Raw genomic sequence first — 18,313 nt, 5'->3', positions numbered from 1 at the left:
TCGGTAACACTTCAGTATAGAAAATACTTATTCAGTATCGGAGCAGTAATTTTTACCTTATAAGGGAAGGATTTCTTATCCTCATGATATTAGTCATGTAGGAGGTGGTAGGTTTGATGTGATTTCAGTAACCCTCTAATCAATGGCTCTGGGGATTGAACCAGCAACCTTGCGGTTACTGGCTAGCTTCCCTAAACTCAAAGCCAATATTGACACCAATTGTTGTGTGGGTGTGTATGTTTAGGTGTCTTGACGGGCTGGGTAGAAAGCAAACCCGTATAAACTACAAATCAGAACCTAATATGTGTTTTCTAATCTAAAGTGTTACCCATGTTATCTTTTATAAAATAGTACACAATGTAATAACAACAGTGATGGTGAAAAGTTGAATAGAAATCATTGCGGAACCAAGAAGGGTTGACGCCCTGCTTGAGAAATACTGACTTTAAGGTATGAATATACTCTAAAGACAGTAATAACAGCATTGGAAATGTTGAATGCCACTGTAGCTATTTGTGTCTAAGATAACGTATTGGAGGCCATTGCTTCCTCTGGAATGTCTAATGTCAGCTAGTTCTTCAATGACAAGATATTTACTGATTCAACTGGGAAGCAACCATTAGTACATGACCCTTTTCTGTCAACATAGTTTATGTTATGTAACAAGCAAACAAACAAACATGTCACCAGTAGTAAGATTAATACCCTTAATACTCTTGTGTCTATCTCTCTAACTCTCTATATCTCTTTCACACAGTATAAAATACACCAGTAAATTCAACCCATTATACAGTATTAATTTGCTCTCACTCTGCCATCTCTCTCTTTCTCTCTCTCTCTCTCTCTCTCTCTCTCTCTCTCTCTCTCTCTCTCTCTCTCTCTCTCTCTCTCTCTCTCTCTCTCTCTCTCTCTCTCTCTCTTTCTCTCTCTCTCTCTCTCTCTCTCAATCAATTTAACCACTTATTTACATGAACATAATAACTATCCAAGACCACAACAGTAACAACATTGCCACAAGATAAGTGCTTTTCAATGACGCCTGGTGATTCAAACACTAAAGCATTTATGTGAATACTAGGCCTGAGTGAGGCTGTGCCGTGAGTCAGGAACACAACAGTCTTGCGTTGCTATTCACCTCTGTTTCAACTGTTACAACACATACACTACATGGCCACAAGTGTGTGGACACCGTAACATCACACCCATTATGTGCTTGTTGATGTGCTCATTCCAAAACCATGGGCATCAATATGGAGTTGGTCCCCTCCCCTTGCTTCTATAACAGCCTCCACTCTTCTGGGAAGGCTTTCCACTAGATTTTGGAACATTTGTGTTGCGGGGATTTGCTCCCATTCAGCCACAAGAGCATTACTGAGGTCGGGCACTGATGTTGGGCGAGAAGGACTGGCTTGCAGTCGGCGTTCCAATTCATCCCAAAGGGGTTCGATGGGGTTAAGGTCAGGGCTCTGTGCAGGCCAGTCAATTTCTTCCACACCAAACTTGGCAAACCGTATCATTATGGACCTCGTTTTATGCATGGGGGCATTGTTATGCTGAAACAGGAAAGGGCCTTCCCCGAACTGTTGCCACAAAGTTGGAAGCATACAATTTTCTAGAATCTCATTGTATGCTGTAGCATTAGGATTTCACCTTCACTAGAACTAAGGGGCCTAGCCCAAACCATGATTGTGTCCATATACTTTTGGCTAGGTAGTGTACCTTTCAATATTCCCTGATACCGATGATTTTAAATCTCTGTACCATCCATCCACATCTCATTCATCCATCCGTATTCCCTCAAGCTCAGTCTCTCTCTTCTCTCTCTCTCTCTCTCTCTCTCTCTCTCTCTCTCTCTCTCTCTCTCTCTCTCTCTCTCTCTCTCTCTCTCTCTCTCTCTCTCTCTCTATCTCTATCTCTCTCACTCCCACTCTCTCTCTCTCTCTCTCTCTCTCTCTCTCTCTCTCTCTCTCGCCACTGAAGGTAGAGTGTGTAATAATCCTCCATGTTCTACTAGAACCAGTAGTAGTACAGTAGGTGTTCTTGAATGTTTTGAGATAAGGTTCAACTAAACACCTTCTATGGGAGAACCATATTCTGTACAGCACCATGATCTTACAGTATTATCACAAAGTGTGCTTTATGCTTTATCACTTCATCTTCTACATGGCAGTGCAGAGTAGTTGTGCATTTATCACTTAACATAAACATTTTTCACGTGTATGTGTGTGTGTGCGTGTGTGTGTCTGTGTGTGTATGTGTGTGTGTGTGTGTGTGTGTGTGTGTGTGTGTGTCAGTGTTATTGTGTGTGTCTGTATTGAGTGTCTTGATATGGCACAGCCCCATAAGGAACATCTACACACACACAACACCTTGAATAAATACAGGAGAATGGGAACAGCTCTGTCTTCCTTCTTAGCATACTTCAAAGCAGAAGTGCCATTAGCTGTTTTAAAGTTGAATGTATCTAGCTTAGTCTGTCGCTAGACTATAGATCTCCTCCTCCCCTCACAGACAGGTCTCTGGGCTGGAGGCCACGACGCCATTTTGTTCGGGTTCCTTCAGGAATTTCTCCACCTCCTCTGAGTCCACCATCGCGCTCTCTGGTCTGATCTCCTCCGTTGCCATCTCTTTCTCTTTCACCTCCTCTTTCTCTTTCGCCTCTTTCTCTCCTTTCTCCTCCCCTTCCTCGGGGGTCTTGCTGAGCTGCTCCATCTCAGAAGCCATCTTTCCGTTTTCTAACTGTGCTGCAGGCTCCAATGGTTTCTTCTTGATAAACAGGAAGTTACATGTGGCTAGCACCAGGGCTGAAAGGACTACCTCACTTCCTGCCAGCAGGAACACGTACATGTAGTTCTTGGTGCCGTCCAGCAACCGACCTGAGGAAACGTAGAGAGAGAGAGAGAGAGAGAGAGAGGAGAGAGAGAGAGAGAGAGAGAGAGAGAGAGAGAGAGAGAGAGAGAGAGAGAGAGAGAGTGGAAGGAAGAGTGGAAGGAATGAGAAAAGACAATGGAGGAGGCAGAATGAGTAAGGGGGAAAGGAGATGAAGAGAAAGGGACACGGAGGGTGGATTCAGAGAGGATCTAAAAACACATTTCAAAGGACAAATATGGAGCAGTGGGCTCACTGTATGTCTTGATGACGGTAGCAGTGCTGCAGTAGTATTGTAGAAGTATTAGTAGTGCTATTTCATCAGTGGTTGAGTAAGAGTTGCATTAGTAGTATTCTTCATAGTATTGCTGTGTACCTGCTCCAGGCGGTCCCACCAGCACAGCGATGGCCTCCATAAGCAGAACCAGGCCGATGGCGCTGGAGAACTTCTCCGTTCCTACGATCGCCATGAGAACCTCAAACTGCAGGGCCCCCACCATCCCGTACGAGATCCCAAAGAATATACAGAACACCACCAGAGATTGGTAATCCTTCGCCTGCGGAGAGGAGAGGTGAAACTCACAGTTAGAAGAAGCAGAAGAATACCATTCCCATGCAAAGCAACGTTTAACGGTGGGCGGACAAGTAGCCATTGATGCACATCACAATGATACAACACAGCGGGAAATCCAGGCCTTGAAGTCTGTAGCACCAATTGCCAGGTGAGTGACTCTCAGGCCAATCAATCAAAGACTTTAACCAGCCAATCAGCAACCAGGGAGAAAATTAAATCTGAAGCTTCACAGACCTCAAGGCTGGCTCTGAACAACCCAGTGCTATAGTATCGGGACAGTGGTATGATACATGAAGATGAGTATCGATGCAGGGACATCTTGACAAGAAACATCTTGTTTATATCCATGATCCATTTCATCAGCACCAATCAAATCAACATATCGTCACGTCGCCCTACTTTACCTGCGACCCCACCAGGTCCGTGCAGCCGTTGAAGAGCATCGCAAAGCTGAAGAGGTAGACGACGCGGGGGCGAACCCACTTCGTCCCTGCGAGTAGGCCGCACGTGGGCCGGGCGAAGATATCTATGAACCCCAGGATGGTGAGAAGCAAAGCAGACTTGGTATCCTCGTTCCCCAACTCTTTGGCATAGCTCACCACGAAAAGCGGCGGCACGAACAGCCCCAGCACCATAATGGTGGCCGCTACGGTATAGATGAGGAAACCGCGGTCCTTAAACACGGTGAAGTCCAACAGCTTGGCTTTCGGCTTCGACTTGATCTTCTCTACCTCTTTTCCTTCCTTCTCTCCGTCCCATTCTTCTTCACCTTTGAGCTCAGGCATCTTGGGGGCCACCAGGGGCCTCATGAGGGCCCCGCAGGCGCAGCAGTTGAGCAGAATTCCCCCCAGGATGAGGAAGCCCCCCCTCCAGCCGTAGTTGTACTGGAGGACCTGGCCCAGGGGGGAGAGGCAGCAGAGGGCTACAGGGCTCCCCGCCGCTGCTAGCCCGTTAGCTAGGGGACGCTTCTCGCAGAAGTAGCGGTTCAGCATGATCAGGGACGGCTGGAAGTTCAGCGCCAGGCCCAAACCTGTGGATAGAATAGAGATGAGTCAAATCGAGCAATAGAATAGAGTCGAAAATAATAGAATAGAGCATTCATTGTACTGTATAGTACCTTGTCTGGCAGCATATCACCCCCACCCTCATCCACCTCCACTGGCCTCCGGTAAAGTCCTGCATTATCTACAAAATCCTCCTCCTCACCTACAAGTGCCCTCCATGCCCGGGCCCCCCAGTACCTATCTGACCTCCTCCGCCAACATGCCCCTCCCCGGAACCTGCGGTTCTCAGACTCGGGTCTGCTTGCCACCCCCTGCACTAACCTGCGAACCTTTGGGGACAGAGCTTTCAGTGTGGCAGCCCCCACCCTCTTTAACTCTCTCCCTGTGGTGATCCGCAACGTCCCTACCCTGGACGCATTTAAAACAGCCCTGAAGTCCCACCTGTTTAATGGCCTTTGGCCTCTAGTTTAGTTGTTGTTTTTGTTTGTCTGACTGTTTTTTGTTTAAACATTTTCTTGTAATTCTGTACAGCGACCTTGGGTCCCCTGTAAGGCGCTATATAAATTGAAGCTATTATTATTATTATTTGTCTTTTAATAACGTTTTGAGAGAATAGTGATTACTGAAATGGAGTTTAAGTAAACAGTGTGAAAAAAGAACGTTTTTGAAGGCATTATGTAGGGCAAACCCAGAGCAACACTGACCTGTGATGACACCGGTGGTCAGGTAGATGTGGATGATGCTGGTGGAGAACGAAGCCAGGATCATCCCCAGAGAGGCGAACAGTCCTCCCACCATCATAACTGGCCGGCACCCAAAACGATTCACCAACACACTGCATAGAGGGCCTGCAGAGGACAGAACACACACCACATTGAGTCTGTATCTGTACGTGTGTGTGTGTGTGTGTATGTGTGCGTGTCTGTGTGTGTGTGTGTGTGTGTTTGTGTGTGTGTATGTGTACTTTCCTGTGTGTATGTGGCTGTGTTTGACTCTGTGAGTGTATATACCTGTGCCGTAGAGCATGGCCAGCAGTATGGAGGAGATCCAGGCTGTGTCGCTGTAGCCCACCCCGAACTCTCGGATCAGCTCCTTGAAGAACACACTCACAGCCTTGGGGAAGGCGTAGGAGAAGCCAGTGATGATAAAACAGCCAAACAGCACAGCCCAGCCCCACCCTCCGTCAGGGGCCTTCGCCCCTCCAGGCCCCTCGTCCACCGCCGCACCTCCCATGATCCTCTAGGGTTGGTTCTAAAACAAGGTAGAGAGAGAGAAACGGGTCAGCCATGTATATCTATGCATAGAAGTGTGACGGATAAAACAAAGAGCATCCAGTCCAGAGGGACAGCTCATAGAAAAGTCTAATTAGAATCATTTATTCATTCTGCATATAGTGTATATACAATGTATGGAACAGAGACTGTTTGGGTGTTCAACACAACCATCAGCTGAATGGTTTGGTGTCCAATATAATAATAATAATAATAATAATAATAATAATAATAATAGTAAGCTTTATTTATATAGCACCACAATACACAGATTAAAAACAACACAATGCAAAAGAAAGAAAAAGTAACAAAGAATAACAGTAAATGAGTAAAAGTATTGAAAACAATGAGTGTTGTAGTGTTGTTGAAAACCTTGCATTTATACACTACAGTATTCTCAGTTTACCCTGGCATACACAGTCTGTAATCATCACATGCCGCATTACAATGAATGAGAATTACAGGCATGGCCTGCTCTATTACAGCTGATAATGGCCATCCACGGCTCCAGGGAGAGCTGTAATGGACTCCAGAGATTTACAGTTTCACTCCAGCAATGGGGACAGCCATGGTTTTATGGCCACATCCACACATCACCACCATGGTGCGACACCAGCCCTGCCAAGCATGACCCAGGGTTGTTTATTGCCACTGTGCAGTCACCAGAGAGCTGCCTATAAGAGTTATCTTTAGCGCCAGCCAGGGCTTTATTTATTCAAGGTTTCCAGAAACAAGCTCATTTTTTATTTATGTGAGTAGAACTAATGCTAAGAAAAGACCTTCTACTTGCTTTTCTACGTAATTAAAACAAACGTTCCTATCTACTGTAAACTTGACCCTTTTGCGAAATCCTAATTCAGTTTAGCTTGACCGTGACAGGGTGGTTGAAACCTTGGCCACCAGGTGCTATCTACATGTATTGAAAAACGTTGTCTCAGAGCAATAAGCCAAGGACTGGTACTAAGCTGTGATAAAGTAACTGGCCGTAAGGTTAAACTGAAGCCTCTCTAACCAAATTCAAATTCAAACCGGGCATAGATGGACACCATGTGTGGAGACATCACGTTAGGCTTCAGGGAAATAAATGGTCTTGAATCAGTTTTTTCGCTGTGATTTCGCAACATTGGCCTCAATCCTTTTATCATGCTTGGTAATTAAGTACCACTCAAGTACCATGGCAACTTCTAACTATGGAAAACCAGCTAATATATGTGCATATTTTGGGGGTCTCTACATTCAATCCTTGGATGGCATGAGGGCAGTTTGAGACACAATTCTAAACCTGTTTTATTTATCTGAAGGCAACATACTGTAGAATGACACTGTTCCTCTTCAAAGACAATGGACCCCCACCCACCCCCACCCCCCAACACACACACACACACACACACACACACACACACACATATCTTGTCCCCAGCGTAAATCTCAAGCCCAGCTATTAGGCATAGCATTCCTGGCAGGTCCTGCCCCTGCCACAATTGTCTCAAATGCGCGCTCCCTGAAAAGAATAGGCTATGAGACTTCATTGGCGGCGGTGGCATCCATTGCAATGGGTGTAGGATCTATTTACTAGATATTATGTATACATCTAGCCTAATTATATTATAGATCTATAGCATCACTCTCATTTGGACATCCTGACGGTATAACCAAAGCCTGAAACCATAGGTTTCTCGCTCTCATGCTGAGAGATTTCAGTTTGCATTCAGATCTGGGTCGTAGAACAGAAATTGTGTTTTTTGTATATTGTGGGGTTTTAATGTTTGCGTCAGCAAAGAAGATGAAAAACCACTGGGGGGTCCCTGAGGGGCTTACGTGTTTTCACTGTCAGATTTTGACACCTGTGTGTGTGTGTGTGTGTGTGTGTGTGTGTGTGTGTGTGTGTGTGTGTGTGCGCGCATTTTTATTATTGTTTTAGTGTTTGAAACATAAAGAAAACCACAGTATTTGTTCAAGCCCCAGTATGACAACATGATGCAACGGTCTGTAATGTAAAAAAGAGCTGAGAGAAACGTCAGACGATGGGTGGAGTCAGCTCACTTGTTACATCCGTGGTTATGAGGATAATATATCATGTTTGAATAAACCGAATTGTCGCCAACAGGATCATACCACTTCCTCTCAGAATGGGTGTGGGTTCTGTGGCTTCTCTGAAATGAACTTGTACTTATCCGAAATGCAGCTGACTTTGTGACAGATAACAGGAAAGAATAGTGCGTCAATAAAATATATAATATCCAATTGACTTAAGAGACAGGCCTTGGGCAGTCTCTCTGTTCCATTCCATCACATACTGTCTATGTAAGTCCAAAGACTGAGGTTATTTGACACATTTGCATTGCTCCTGTGTTATAAAGTATATACAGTACTTGTTACATGGTGGTAGTTCTAGACGTCTCTCTCTCTCCCCCCCCCCATTCTCTCTCTCCCTCCCTCCCCCTCTCTCTCTCCCCCCCCTGCCTGCCTGCCTGTGTGTGTGTGTGTGTGTGTGTGTGTGTGTGTGTGTGTGTGTGTGTGTGTGTGTGTGTGTGTGTGCGTGTGTGTGTGTGTGTGTGTGTGTGCGTGCGTGCGTGCGTGCGTGCGTGCGTGTGTGTGTGTGTGTGTGTGTGTGTGTGTGTGTGTGTGTGTGCGCCCGCGCGCGCGCGTGTGTGCGTGACTGGGGCGCGCTAGTTGATTGTTCGGTTCACTAGGCCTGGACTACGCACATCTCCGGCACGTAGGACTAGGCTATTTATGTCATGAAACACTCTTTTTCATAAGACGCTTTGATGAAAATGTCTCGAAGTGACTTGTTTAATTCTTAGTAGCGTATGTGGTCGGATGAGATATTGACGGGTGTTGTTGATTCAATGACCGTGAAAGAGAGCAACTCGGCGTCTCCTGGCAACTTACTCATCGCAAGCATCCGTTGATGAAGTAACTGGAAGAGAACACCAGTTCCAAAAAGACCATATTAATGTGCAAATTTGACTACTCTTGTCCCTGAGAGATCTACGTAAGTAACGTGGTTTCATCGGCTTCACACGTTTCAACAACTGAACAACTGTTTAAACTGCCCAGATGCTGAGTCCATGTTGTGGTAAAACTCCAAACCGGTGGCGGCAGTTTGATGCGCTAAAATAGTATTTAAAAAAGAAAACATGGAAGAACAACTGGTGTGATGTGATGACTATTTTTCAACCGATTTGCGCATAATGTCCGGATACATAAAAAGGACAGCAATGGGCCTATATGAATAATGTCATTTTCATTCATGGTATTGACTACATAGACGCGTAGCTCCAGTGAATTGGAGGACACATTGGCCGGTGAATTTCCCGGAGATATACACCTACGTCATTAAAGTCACACCACGCTATGATTCGCTATGATGCGCTAAATTACGGTTTTGGCGCATCGCCTACGATGTTTATTCCAACGACTGTGTTAAAACCAACAGTAAATCACTGTACTAAATGTTTCAAGCAACATCGGGAGACGAACCTTCACGTAGGCCTACTTATCCCCAAGGTAGTTAAAGTGAAAGACATCGATTAGGCTATTATTTATGATGACTCGCACTCGCTCTAAGAATAACCTGTTACATCCTCGGACGGGACCCGGGTGTGCGGCGGCCGGTGTCACGATGCGCGCGTAACGGGTCTCTCTTAACGACTCAATTAAATAACGAGGGTTCACATACTTTGGGTTAAAACTGGAGGTTTCTGACACCGAACGAATTAACTATACATTCTAGAAAGCAATATGAATTCTTAGCTCTTATTTGTGTAGGAGTGATTTTGCGACTTAAAACCCTCATACCACAAGCATCCTTCTTCTATTTTTCGTGTATTTTATTATAGGCTACATACCTCAGTTACTTAATCGACCTTATACTGTAGCAACAACAGACTCCCTCTCCACATTGACTAAGTAGGCTAGCCTATAAGGGCATGGTGATTATATCCACATCATAGCAAATAATTATCTAATTACACTATATTATCGCCTCTCCCCTTCTCCCCATGGTACTCTAATAATAATAATGATGATCAGTGTGGTACCTACCTGAGTGATGCTCTAGCAGCGCGGCTGTATCCCGGTCCCTTCCTCCACCGTTGCCTTAATACCATTGAATCCCGTTTGTTCCTGCACGTATGAGACTAGAGGCGTCAGTGGGAAAAAGGAAACCTCCGCTCACTTCCACAGAAGTGGCGCTGGGTCCTAAAGTCTGCTGTCGGAAATGACAGTACATTTCCTGTTGGTGACTCAATGTCCTCTGACGCGTTCACTTACTTCGTTATTTTATGCATTGTTCCCTCATCGAGCTCCCTCACGTCAACGATGACTTTTCACAGTACAGTACTATGCTGGGAAGAGAAAGTGCACAGTGTCATCTGTGTGCACCAATGTGCACGACATCAGATGCGAATGACTGCTCTATTGTGTGAAATTGTGATAATATGATAAATATGATAAATGATAGAAATCACATGAGTGATTCTCTTCTGAATGGTTTCACCCACATAATGCTGATTGACTAAAATCGGATTAAAAGTAGTCTGTACGTAACACTTGAGAACAGGGCTGGACTGGGACAAAAATTAGGCCCTGGCATTTTTGGCCCAGACAGGCCCACCCCAATCGGTCGGACCACACCCACCAGCACAAAAATACTTGCCTTATATACTCGTCTTATATACTGTGCTGTACAGTCATATGACAAACTGTAGTATTCCCCCAAACCACTACAAAGACGACTACATACAGTAAGCAATGGTACCAGTGCAAGTAGACCAGTGTACTCAGTGATCAGATTCCAGAGCGAATTTACGAACGCAGCCTTGTTGTTCTAGATTTTCTTTTCCATTATCAACCTATCATTGCGCTTTAGAGTAAAACAAAGCACGCAACTGTCGCGTCTATCTTTTCATGGCAACTCTACATTGTGATTTACAAGGGATATTAACAAATATTAAGTAATATTATTACTTGGTTACATTTTGCAATTGATCCGCGGTACACATACGTGCCGAACCGTGGGGGGCGATCCGTTACACCCCTACACAGCTACCTATATTTTCCTTACCGGGTCAACGGTTACAGGCTGACTCGGCCCCGCTTCTTCTGTATCCTCTCTATCCTCTGTATCTGTACCCTGCTCCCGCTCCTCCCTGCTAGCCTCCTCTTCAACCCTAACCCTAACCCTAACCCTAAACCTCTGTATCTGTACCCTGCTCCCGCTCCTCCCTGCTAGCCTCCTCTTCAACCCTAACCCTAACCCTCTGTATCTGTACCCTGCTCCCGCTCCTCCCTGCCAGCCTCCTCTTCAACCTGTTGCTGTTGCTGCTGTGGTAAACTTGAGGGTGCAGCAAACATGTCCCTAATGTTTACACATTTGGCAGCATCTGCCTCGAGTTTCTTTTAGTTTTTCTCCCTAAGTTTTTCCCAGCCTCCCTTCCGTTTTAGTGTGCTTTTGCGCTCCATCTCTCTCAGTATCTATCTAGTAACTAACCAGGCTAACTAAATTTATTTTGCCGGCCGCCTCGACCCAAAACTACCGCGAAACTGAGACGGAGGTCTGGTGCTGCGTGCGTGCGTGACCCCTGACCCCCCCCCCCTTCTCTCTGTTGATTGGGCCAGCCTGCAGTGTCTGTCTAGAAAATGGACCAATGGGCCGCTGTCCCTGATTTATGGGCCGTTCAATGGTAGCTTTCGATTTATGGGCCGTTCGATGGTAGCTTTCGGCCGGGCCGGCTGGTAAAAAAATAAAATAATAATAATAATATTATTTTTTTGCCGGTCGGCTCGGCCCAAAACTACCGCGGCCCACCGGGCAAATGCCCGGTATGCCAGATGGCCAGTCCAGCCCTGCTTGAGAATAATTTATGGATTCTGCTGTTTCCCATGGCAATTGTTGACTATGGCCTTTAACCACCAAGCTCTGGATCAGTCTAAGCAACAACTGAATGAATACATAAGTAGTAAGTCGCCTGAGAGCAGTTCAGGAATGGATGCCAGCCAAAGTTAAAGCCTTGGCTCTACACTCAGTTTATCAATATCAAGTAGGTCTCACTGACACAGACACACTGACACCATTACTCAATCATTAATCATTCTGAACCCAGTTGTGACTAAAAAGCTACATCAGGTGTAACCTTGTTGAGATGGTTAACTCACTCCTGAAGTTCAAATACTGTCAAATGTCTAGCTTCTCGACAGGGAAGCTGGTTAACATTGGATATTCGAAGAGACAGTCGTGTGTATTGGCAAGTCAGAGGTCACAAGTTCAAGACTCTGTCAGAGCCACTTGAATTGCAGGGCTACTGTTTGTAACCACTTGACGTCAGTTTCACAGGCAATTAGCTTTTAGAAACTCTCATTTGGCTAGCCTTGTCTGCCAGTCGTATCGTAGCTCCTTTGAATACACACGGGGAGGATTTATTTAAACCGGAGATTCAGTTGTAGATTGATGTGGCAATGTTTTCTGTCCGGTAACTGGGGAAAAGAGGAAGTACATGTCCTCCTGTGATGAGTGTGACCGAGCTGAGATGGTAAATTCACCACTCAAATTAAAATACCCCCAATCCACGCTGTTGATTGCTAGCCTTTCAATAGTGTAGCTGGTTTGCATCTGGTATTTGAAGAGACAGTCACATGTGTTGGCAAGCCAGAGGCCGCAAATTCAAGGCTCGGTCGGAGCAAATCGAATTCCAGGGCTACTGTTTGGAACAATTTGTTTGTTTCGTAAGCATGCAGGAATAAGGCCTGGCACTCAATCTGGTACTGTGGCTCTCTTATGTACTACATACCCAATTAAACTACAACACAATTAGATATCGCATTCTGACAGATAGTGAAAGGAACTCAGATAAACTTAGGCTATTCATTAAACGGGGAGAGAGTTATAACCATGGTAGTTAAGCAGGAAGCATGGCATTATCATGAAGAAGTTATTATGTTTTATACAGAGCCACAGCTTTTGAAATTCAATGTTAATCCTTTTTTATACTACAAGGGAAGGGGAAGCTACTTTCTAAAAATAGCCTGACCCCAGGTTACTACCACTGTAACAACTCACTGACTGGGGGCATGGACTGTTTACATGTAGCACACCACAGTACTTTGGTTAGCATGGCTTCCAGGGCTCTGTGGTCTCAAATGCTCTGACCCCTTAAAATTGTCTCCAGGGCATCATGTGAATCAATCACTACTGCCATTCTGAGTGCAATTCATTGTGGGAAAACGTCATACTGTTAGACTCCACTGTGTTTGAGTGAGGGGCATGCTGGGAGATTGAGTTTGCATACAGATCTAGGTCATCTAAGTACAGAAAAAGTGGACATATCTCACATACCACGAAAGAACATTTTACATACAACTACATTTAGTGTATTTAGAAATGTAATGATATATCACATATTGAATGGAAACATGTGGGCCTGCCATTTACCTGATAGAGCTCTGGATGCCACAGTATCTATGTACTAACACACATTTTAGGCAAACACAGTACTACTGGTAAAGACATTTCCATAACCCAGTAGAGTTTTGTTAGGTAAATAAACATGACCAGTTGGAATTATCCAGTCCAGTCCAGTACAGTCATTTATAGTGTCCATCCACATTGCAGTAGGAGCCCCATGGCAGGTCGGCATAAGGACAGTCGCATGTGAAAGCTGTAGGTGGTCACCGTGTTTCCATGTCCCCGGGGGGCTTCCATCCTTTCCCTGGTTTTGACCTGTGTGTATGTGTGAGCATGTGTGTGTTTGTATAATTGTTTTAGTGTTTAAAGAAAACCACAGTATTTGTTCAAGCCCCTCAGTATGGCAACATGATGCAACGGTCTGTAATGTAAAAAAGAGCTGAGAGAAACGTCAGACGATGGGTGGAGTCAGCTCACTTGTGGTTATGAGGATAATATATCATGTTTGAATAAACCAGGGGTTTGTCCTCAACGGGATCATACCACTTCCTCTCAGAGTGGGTGTGGGTGCTGTAGAGAGGGAGAATAGTATGTCAATAAACCCCTCAATATCCAATTGACTTAAGAAATTCCATTCCATTCCATCACATACTGTAAACTGTAGGTAAGTCTGACTGAGGTTATTTGACACATTTGCATTGCTCCTGTGTTATAAAGGATATACTTGTTACATGGTGGTCTTTCTACTGGGGAGTGGGATGCAGCTGTGTCTTCAGTGAAGCAGTATTTTTGTGAGTGAAAGCCCCCAGGCAACAAACCACACAGAGTCTAGGAGACAGAGAGCATCACATTCGACTACCTCATCATGACACAGCAAAACAGCAGAGGACCTGAGAATGACTTGTTCCTCATTGTGTCTGTGTTTGTGATTCATATTGAAGCTGGGAGCAGCTGAAGGTCATGGATGGAGTCAGATTATGTGGTAAACATGAAAAAGGTTGTCATATCTTGTCATGTCACTGTCAGTATCACATTGATTGGGCTGGAGTGGTTGGTCACACACACACAAACTCACAGACACACACAGACACAGACACAGACACACACACACACACACACACACACACACACACACACACACACACACACACACACACACACACACTTTCTCTCATGCTTGGAAAATCTTAAATCCTGCATACTTTTCTCTCCCAAAATTATGTGTTCTAAAATAAATCAGCAGAATGATTTGTTTATTGAAACAGTCCCAAATTATGAAGGGGGAACTACAAGTCAAAAAGCATTATGCAGAATCAGTACGAAGCTATTTGTCGCCACCTAGTGGTACAGTCAGACATGAGCCTGCAAACGGACGTGTCTGTGACACACACTTGCTAGCTACCGAAACGTGGGCGTTTCACGTGCGATGTTGTTGTTGTGCGTGTGCGTTCATTGACATTGACGTTCATTGACATTGACGTTCATTGACGTTGACGTTCATTGACATTGACGTTCATTGACGTTGACGTTCATTGACGTTGAATCCGACGCGCTGTATGACGTATCCCAAATCGCAGGCTTCGCTATTAGCTAATCGCATCATTTCAAATCGATCATTCATTTCGATTTAAAATCGATTAATCGTGCAGCCCTTTTTTCTGGACGTCATGGACAAGGCCGTTGAGACCAAATTCGATCATTTGATGCGGCCGATCCGCGATCCCAAGGAGAACTGGAACATTGACGTGGCCTCGGAGCTGACGCTTTACCAGGAGGAGGTGAACATAGATGAGAAAAAATGCTCAGCTATCTTTATGTATTAGCTTAAGTTACTACTAATGTTTTCGTCCGTTTCCATGGTAACTAGGGGCTCCGGCAGTAAAAAAAATATGTCATTAAATTGATTATTAGACGGAAATCTATCAAAGTAACAGATGCTAATCATGATAGCTAGCTGGCTCACAGTCACACACATCTCAGCTAGCTATCATGATTAGCTTCGATTTTCTGAGGTAAAAACTACCGTATTTTCCGCACTATAAGGCGCACCGGATTATAAGGCGCACCTTCAATGAATGGCCTATTTTAGAATTGTTTTCATATACAAGGCGCACCGGATTATAAGGCGCACCGGATTATAAGGCGCACTGTCGTTGTTTTTTTTTGACTGGGGTTGCGTTATGCATCCACTAGATGGAGCTGTGCTAAAGGGAATGTCAACACAACAGTCAAATAAAGTCAAACTTTATTAAGCGTTCTTAAACGTTGTTCAACGTTCAAACGTTGTTCAAACGTTAATGTGCATATTAACAATATTAACAATATTAACAATAACATATTAACAATATTAACAATATCTCCCAAACAATATAACAAGTTCACTCTTCTCCCAAACGTGGAGGGGAACGTTTCTTTGTCTTTGTAGACCTCAAGCTTCACATTCCAAAGGCATGGGTGTTCTACAATGACATGGAGACAGAGGGATGAGATGTTCATTAATTCAATTCAGTCAAACATTCAAACTTTATTTCAGTAAACACGTAGTAAAAGAAACAGTCTGATACCACTAAATCAAACGTTAGTGCATAACTCAACATTGTTCAGTTATGTATAACACGTAAAGCTCACTTTTTCAGTTCATTCCTCGTCCACGAATCCCTTGAATTATTCTTCTTCAGTGTCCGAATTGAACAGTTGGGTGAGTACGGCATCCATTCAGAGCACATGATAGCATAACAATAGCATAGCATTCGCGGAGATTCCAAGATGGCGGCCGTCGTTTACTGATTACCGTAATGCTGCAAGCGGTGCGGCTTTGTAGTTTACCAGTCGTACTGAAACATTGTATTATTATTAAAAAAAAAATATTGGTCATGTAATTTTTACATTTTGATCCATATATAAGGCGCACCGGATTATAAGGCGCACTGTCGTTTTTTTTTTTTGGGGGGGACTTTTAAGTGCGCCTTATAGTGCGGAGAATACGGTACGCTTATTCAATGTACTAGCTTTGAAGATTAGGTGTTGTGGATCCCGCTTCCACCTCGGCGCCGCTCGGTGAGACCAATCAGGCGCAACCGGAGACAGCTGCGCCGGCTCCAGCAGGTGTCTACAATCTCCGGAGGAGAGACCTGCATAATTGATCAAGCCATCTGTTACGGACTGGATCAAGTGGTCAAATGTGGTAGTACCCCAGAACAGACAGACACAGAGACTAGCGTAATAATAATGGTATTTATTAAAAGGGGCAGGCAGGCGGGGGGCAGGTAGGCAGGAGGGCAGGTAGGCAGGAGGGCAGGTAGGCAGGAAGGTAGGCAGGAGGGCAGGAAGGCAGGAGGGGGTAGTCGGCTGGTAGGCAGGGAGGCAGGAGTAGACTGGGGGAGGAGAGAAAACAAACAAACAAAATAAATAAAACGACTGGGAAAATAAACTGGTAATAACGGAGCTAGAGTTCACAGGAGACAGACGAGGGAGCGAGACGACTAACCACATAGGATCGGATTGATCAAGCGTCAGACGGCAGGTTGCGGGGCCTTTTATGCAGGTCTCTCCTCCGGAGAGTGTAGACACCTGCTGGAGCCAGCGCAGCCTGATTGGTCTCCCCGAGCGGCGCCGAGGTGGAAGCGAGTGGAGCCGAAGCATGTAAAAGACCCAGAATCTGTTACTTTGATAGATTTCCGTCTAATAATCAATTTAATTACATATGTTTACTGCCGGAGCCCATAGTTACCATGGAAACGGACGAAAGCATTAGTAGTAACTTAAGCTAATAAATAAAGATAGCTGAGAATACAGTTCATGTCAGTTGCTGAAAACAATGAACAACACATTACACATTCGTAATATATGGGAACCACATGTTTTAATGGTTCAAATGTCATCATCATCATCATCATCATCATCATCATCATCATCACATATGTATTGTAATATTTAGATACTGCTGGTAGTTGTTTGTCAACAGTCCTGGGGGGTTCAGAGCATACAGTACCGCGAGTTCAGGACGTCAGTGTACAAACTTGACTTCACCTGTTGTCTTATTGTGTTGTCCTGTCAGTTGGATGATATAACCATCACTTTTGACGGAGGGAGAACCACTCTGAACTTTGCAGAGGCAGCACTGGTCATCCAAGGCTCAACATTAATTTACAGCAAGAAGGTGAGTCCTAGAACAGTCCAACATGGGACCCACAGACCCAGAGGACATCCTCGTGGTGTGACGACTGTATATCTGGGCTATCAGAAGTCACAGACAGGGCTACGTCATCATGACAGCGTGATTTTAAAATGACCTCCGCTACATAATAATAATAATAATGCATTTTATTTATAGGCGCCTTTCAGAGCACTCAAGGACACCTTACAGAGCATCATTTAAAAACAAGCAACAGATTCAAACAGGTTAAAACAGTGATTCAAACAAACAAAAACAAGACAAAACCAAAGACTTAAAAACAACCAATCAGTTAAAAATACGCCAGTTTAAAAAGGTGGGTTTTCAGGCAGGATTTGAAGGTGGAAAGAGAATCAGTGTTGCGGATGTCTTGTGGGAGAGAGCAGTGGCGGCTGGTGCTAAAATGTTTGGGTGGGGCACAGGTTATGGGGGCATGCTCCACGGGGAAGAATATCAACTTTAAAATCTGGATTTACAGTCAATTTTAGCATGAGAATAGCTCTACCCTCCTGTACAGACCTCGCCATCCCCTCTACCCCCCTGTACAGACCTCTTCATCCCCTCTACCCCCCTGTACAGACCTCTTCATCCCCTCTACCCACCTCTACAGACCTCTTCATCCCCTCTACCCCCCTGTACAGACCTCTTCATCCCCTCTACCCCCCTGTACAGACCTCTTCATACCCTCTACCCCCCTGTACAGACCTCTTCATCCCCTCTACCCCCTGTACAGACCTCTTCATCCCCTCTACCCCTCTGTACAGACCTCTTCATCCCCTCTACCCCTCTGTACAGACCTCTTCATCCCCTGTACAGACCTCTTCATCCCCTCTACCTCCCTGTACAGACCTCTTCATCCCCTCTACCCCCCCTGTACAGACCTCTTCATCCCCTCTACCCCCCTGTACAGACCTCTTCATCCCCTCTACCCCCCTGTACAGACCTCTTCATCCCCTCTACCCCCCTGTACAGACCTCTTCATCCCCTCTACCCCCCTGTACAGACCTCTCCATC

At 45.0% G+C, this 18,313-nt stretch overlaps 1 protein-coding gene across 1 annotated transcript; it reads right to left on the bottom strand.

Annotated features, from left to right (window-relative positions):
- Window positions 1-2,505: 2,505 nt before the first annotated feature.
- LOC308150907 (monocarboxylate transporter 4-like) lies at window positions 2,506-5,679 on the bottom strand (the record flags this gene model as incomplete). The annotated part of the gene is made up of 5 exons (XM_080523695.1): window positions 2,506-2,876; window positions 3,245-3,425; window positions 3,847-4,472; window positions 5,151-5,294; window positions 5,457-5,679. The coding sequence occupies 5 exons, from the start codon at window positions 5,677-5,679 to the stop codon at window positions 2,506-2,508; spliced, it is 1,545 nt and encodes a 514-aa protein (XP_080379821.1).
- Window positions 5,680-18,313: the final 12,634 nt, after the last annotated feature.

Source organism: Nansenia antarctica (assembly GCF_963989245.1).
Source record: "Nansenia antarctica genome assembly, chromosome: 2".
Classification (NCBI taxonomy): Eukaryota; Metazoa; Chordata; class Actinopteri; order Argentiniformes; family Microstomatidae; genus Nansenia; species Nansenia antarctica.
This window is presented reverse-complemented; position numbering and strand designations above follow the sequence as displayed.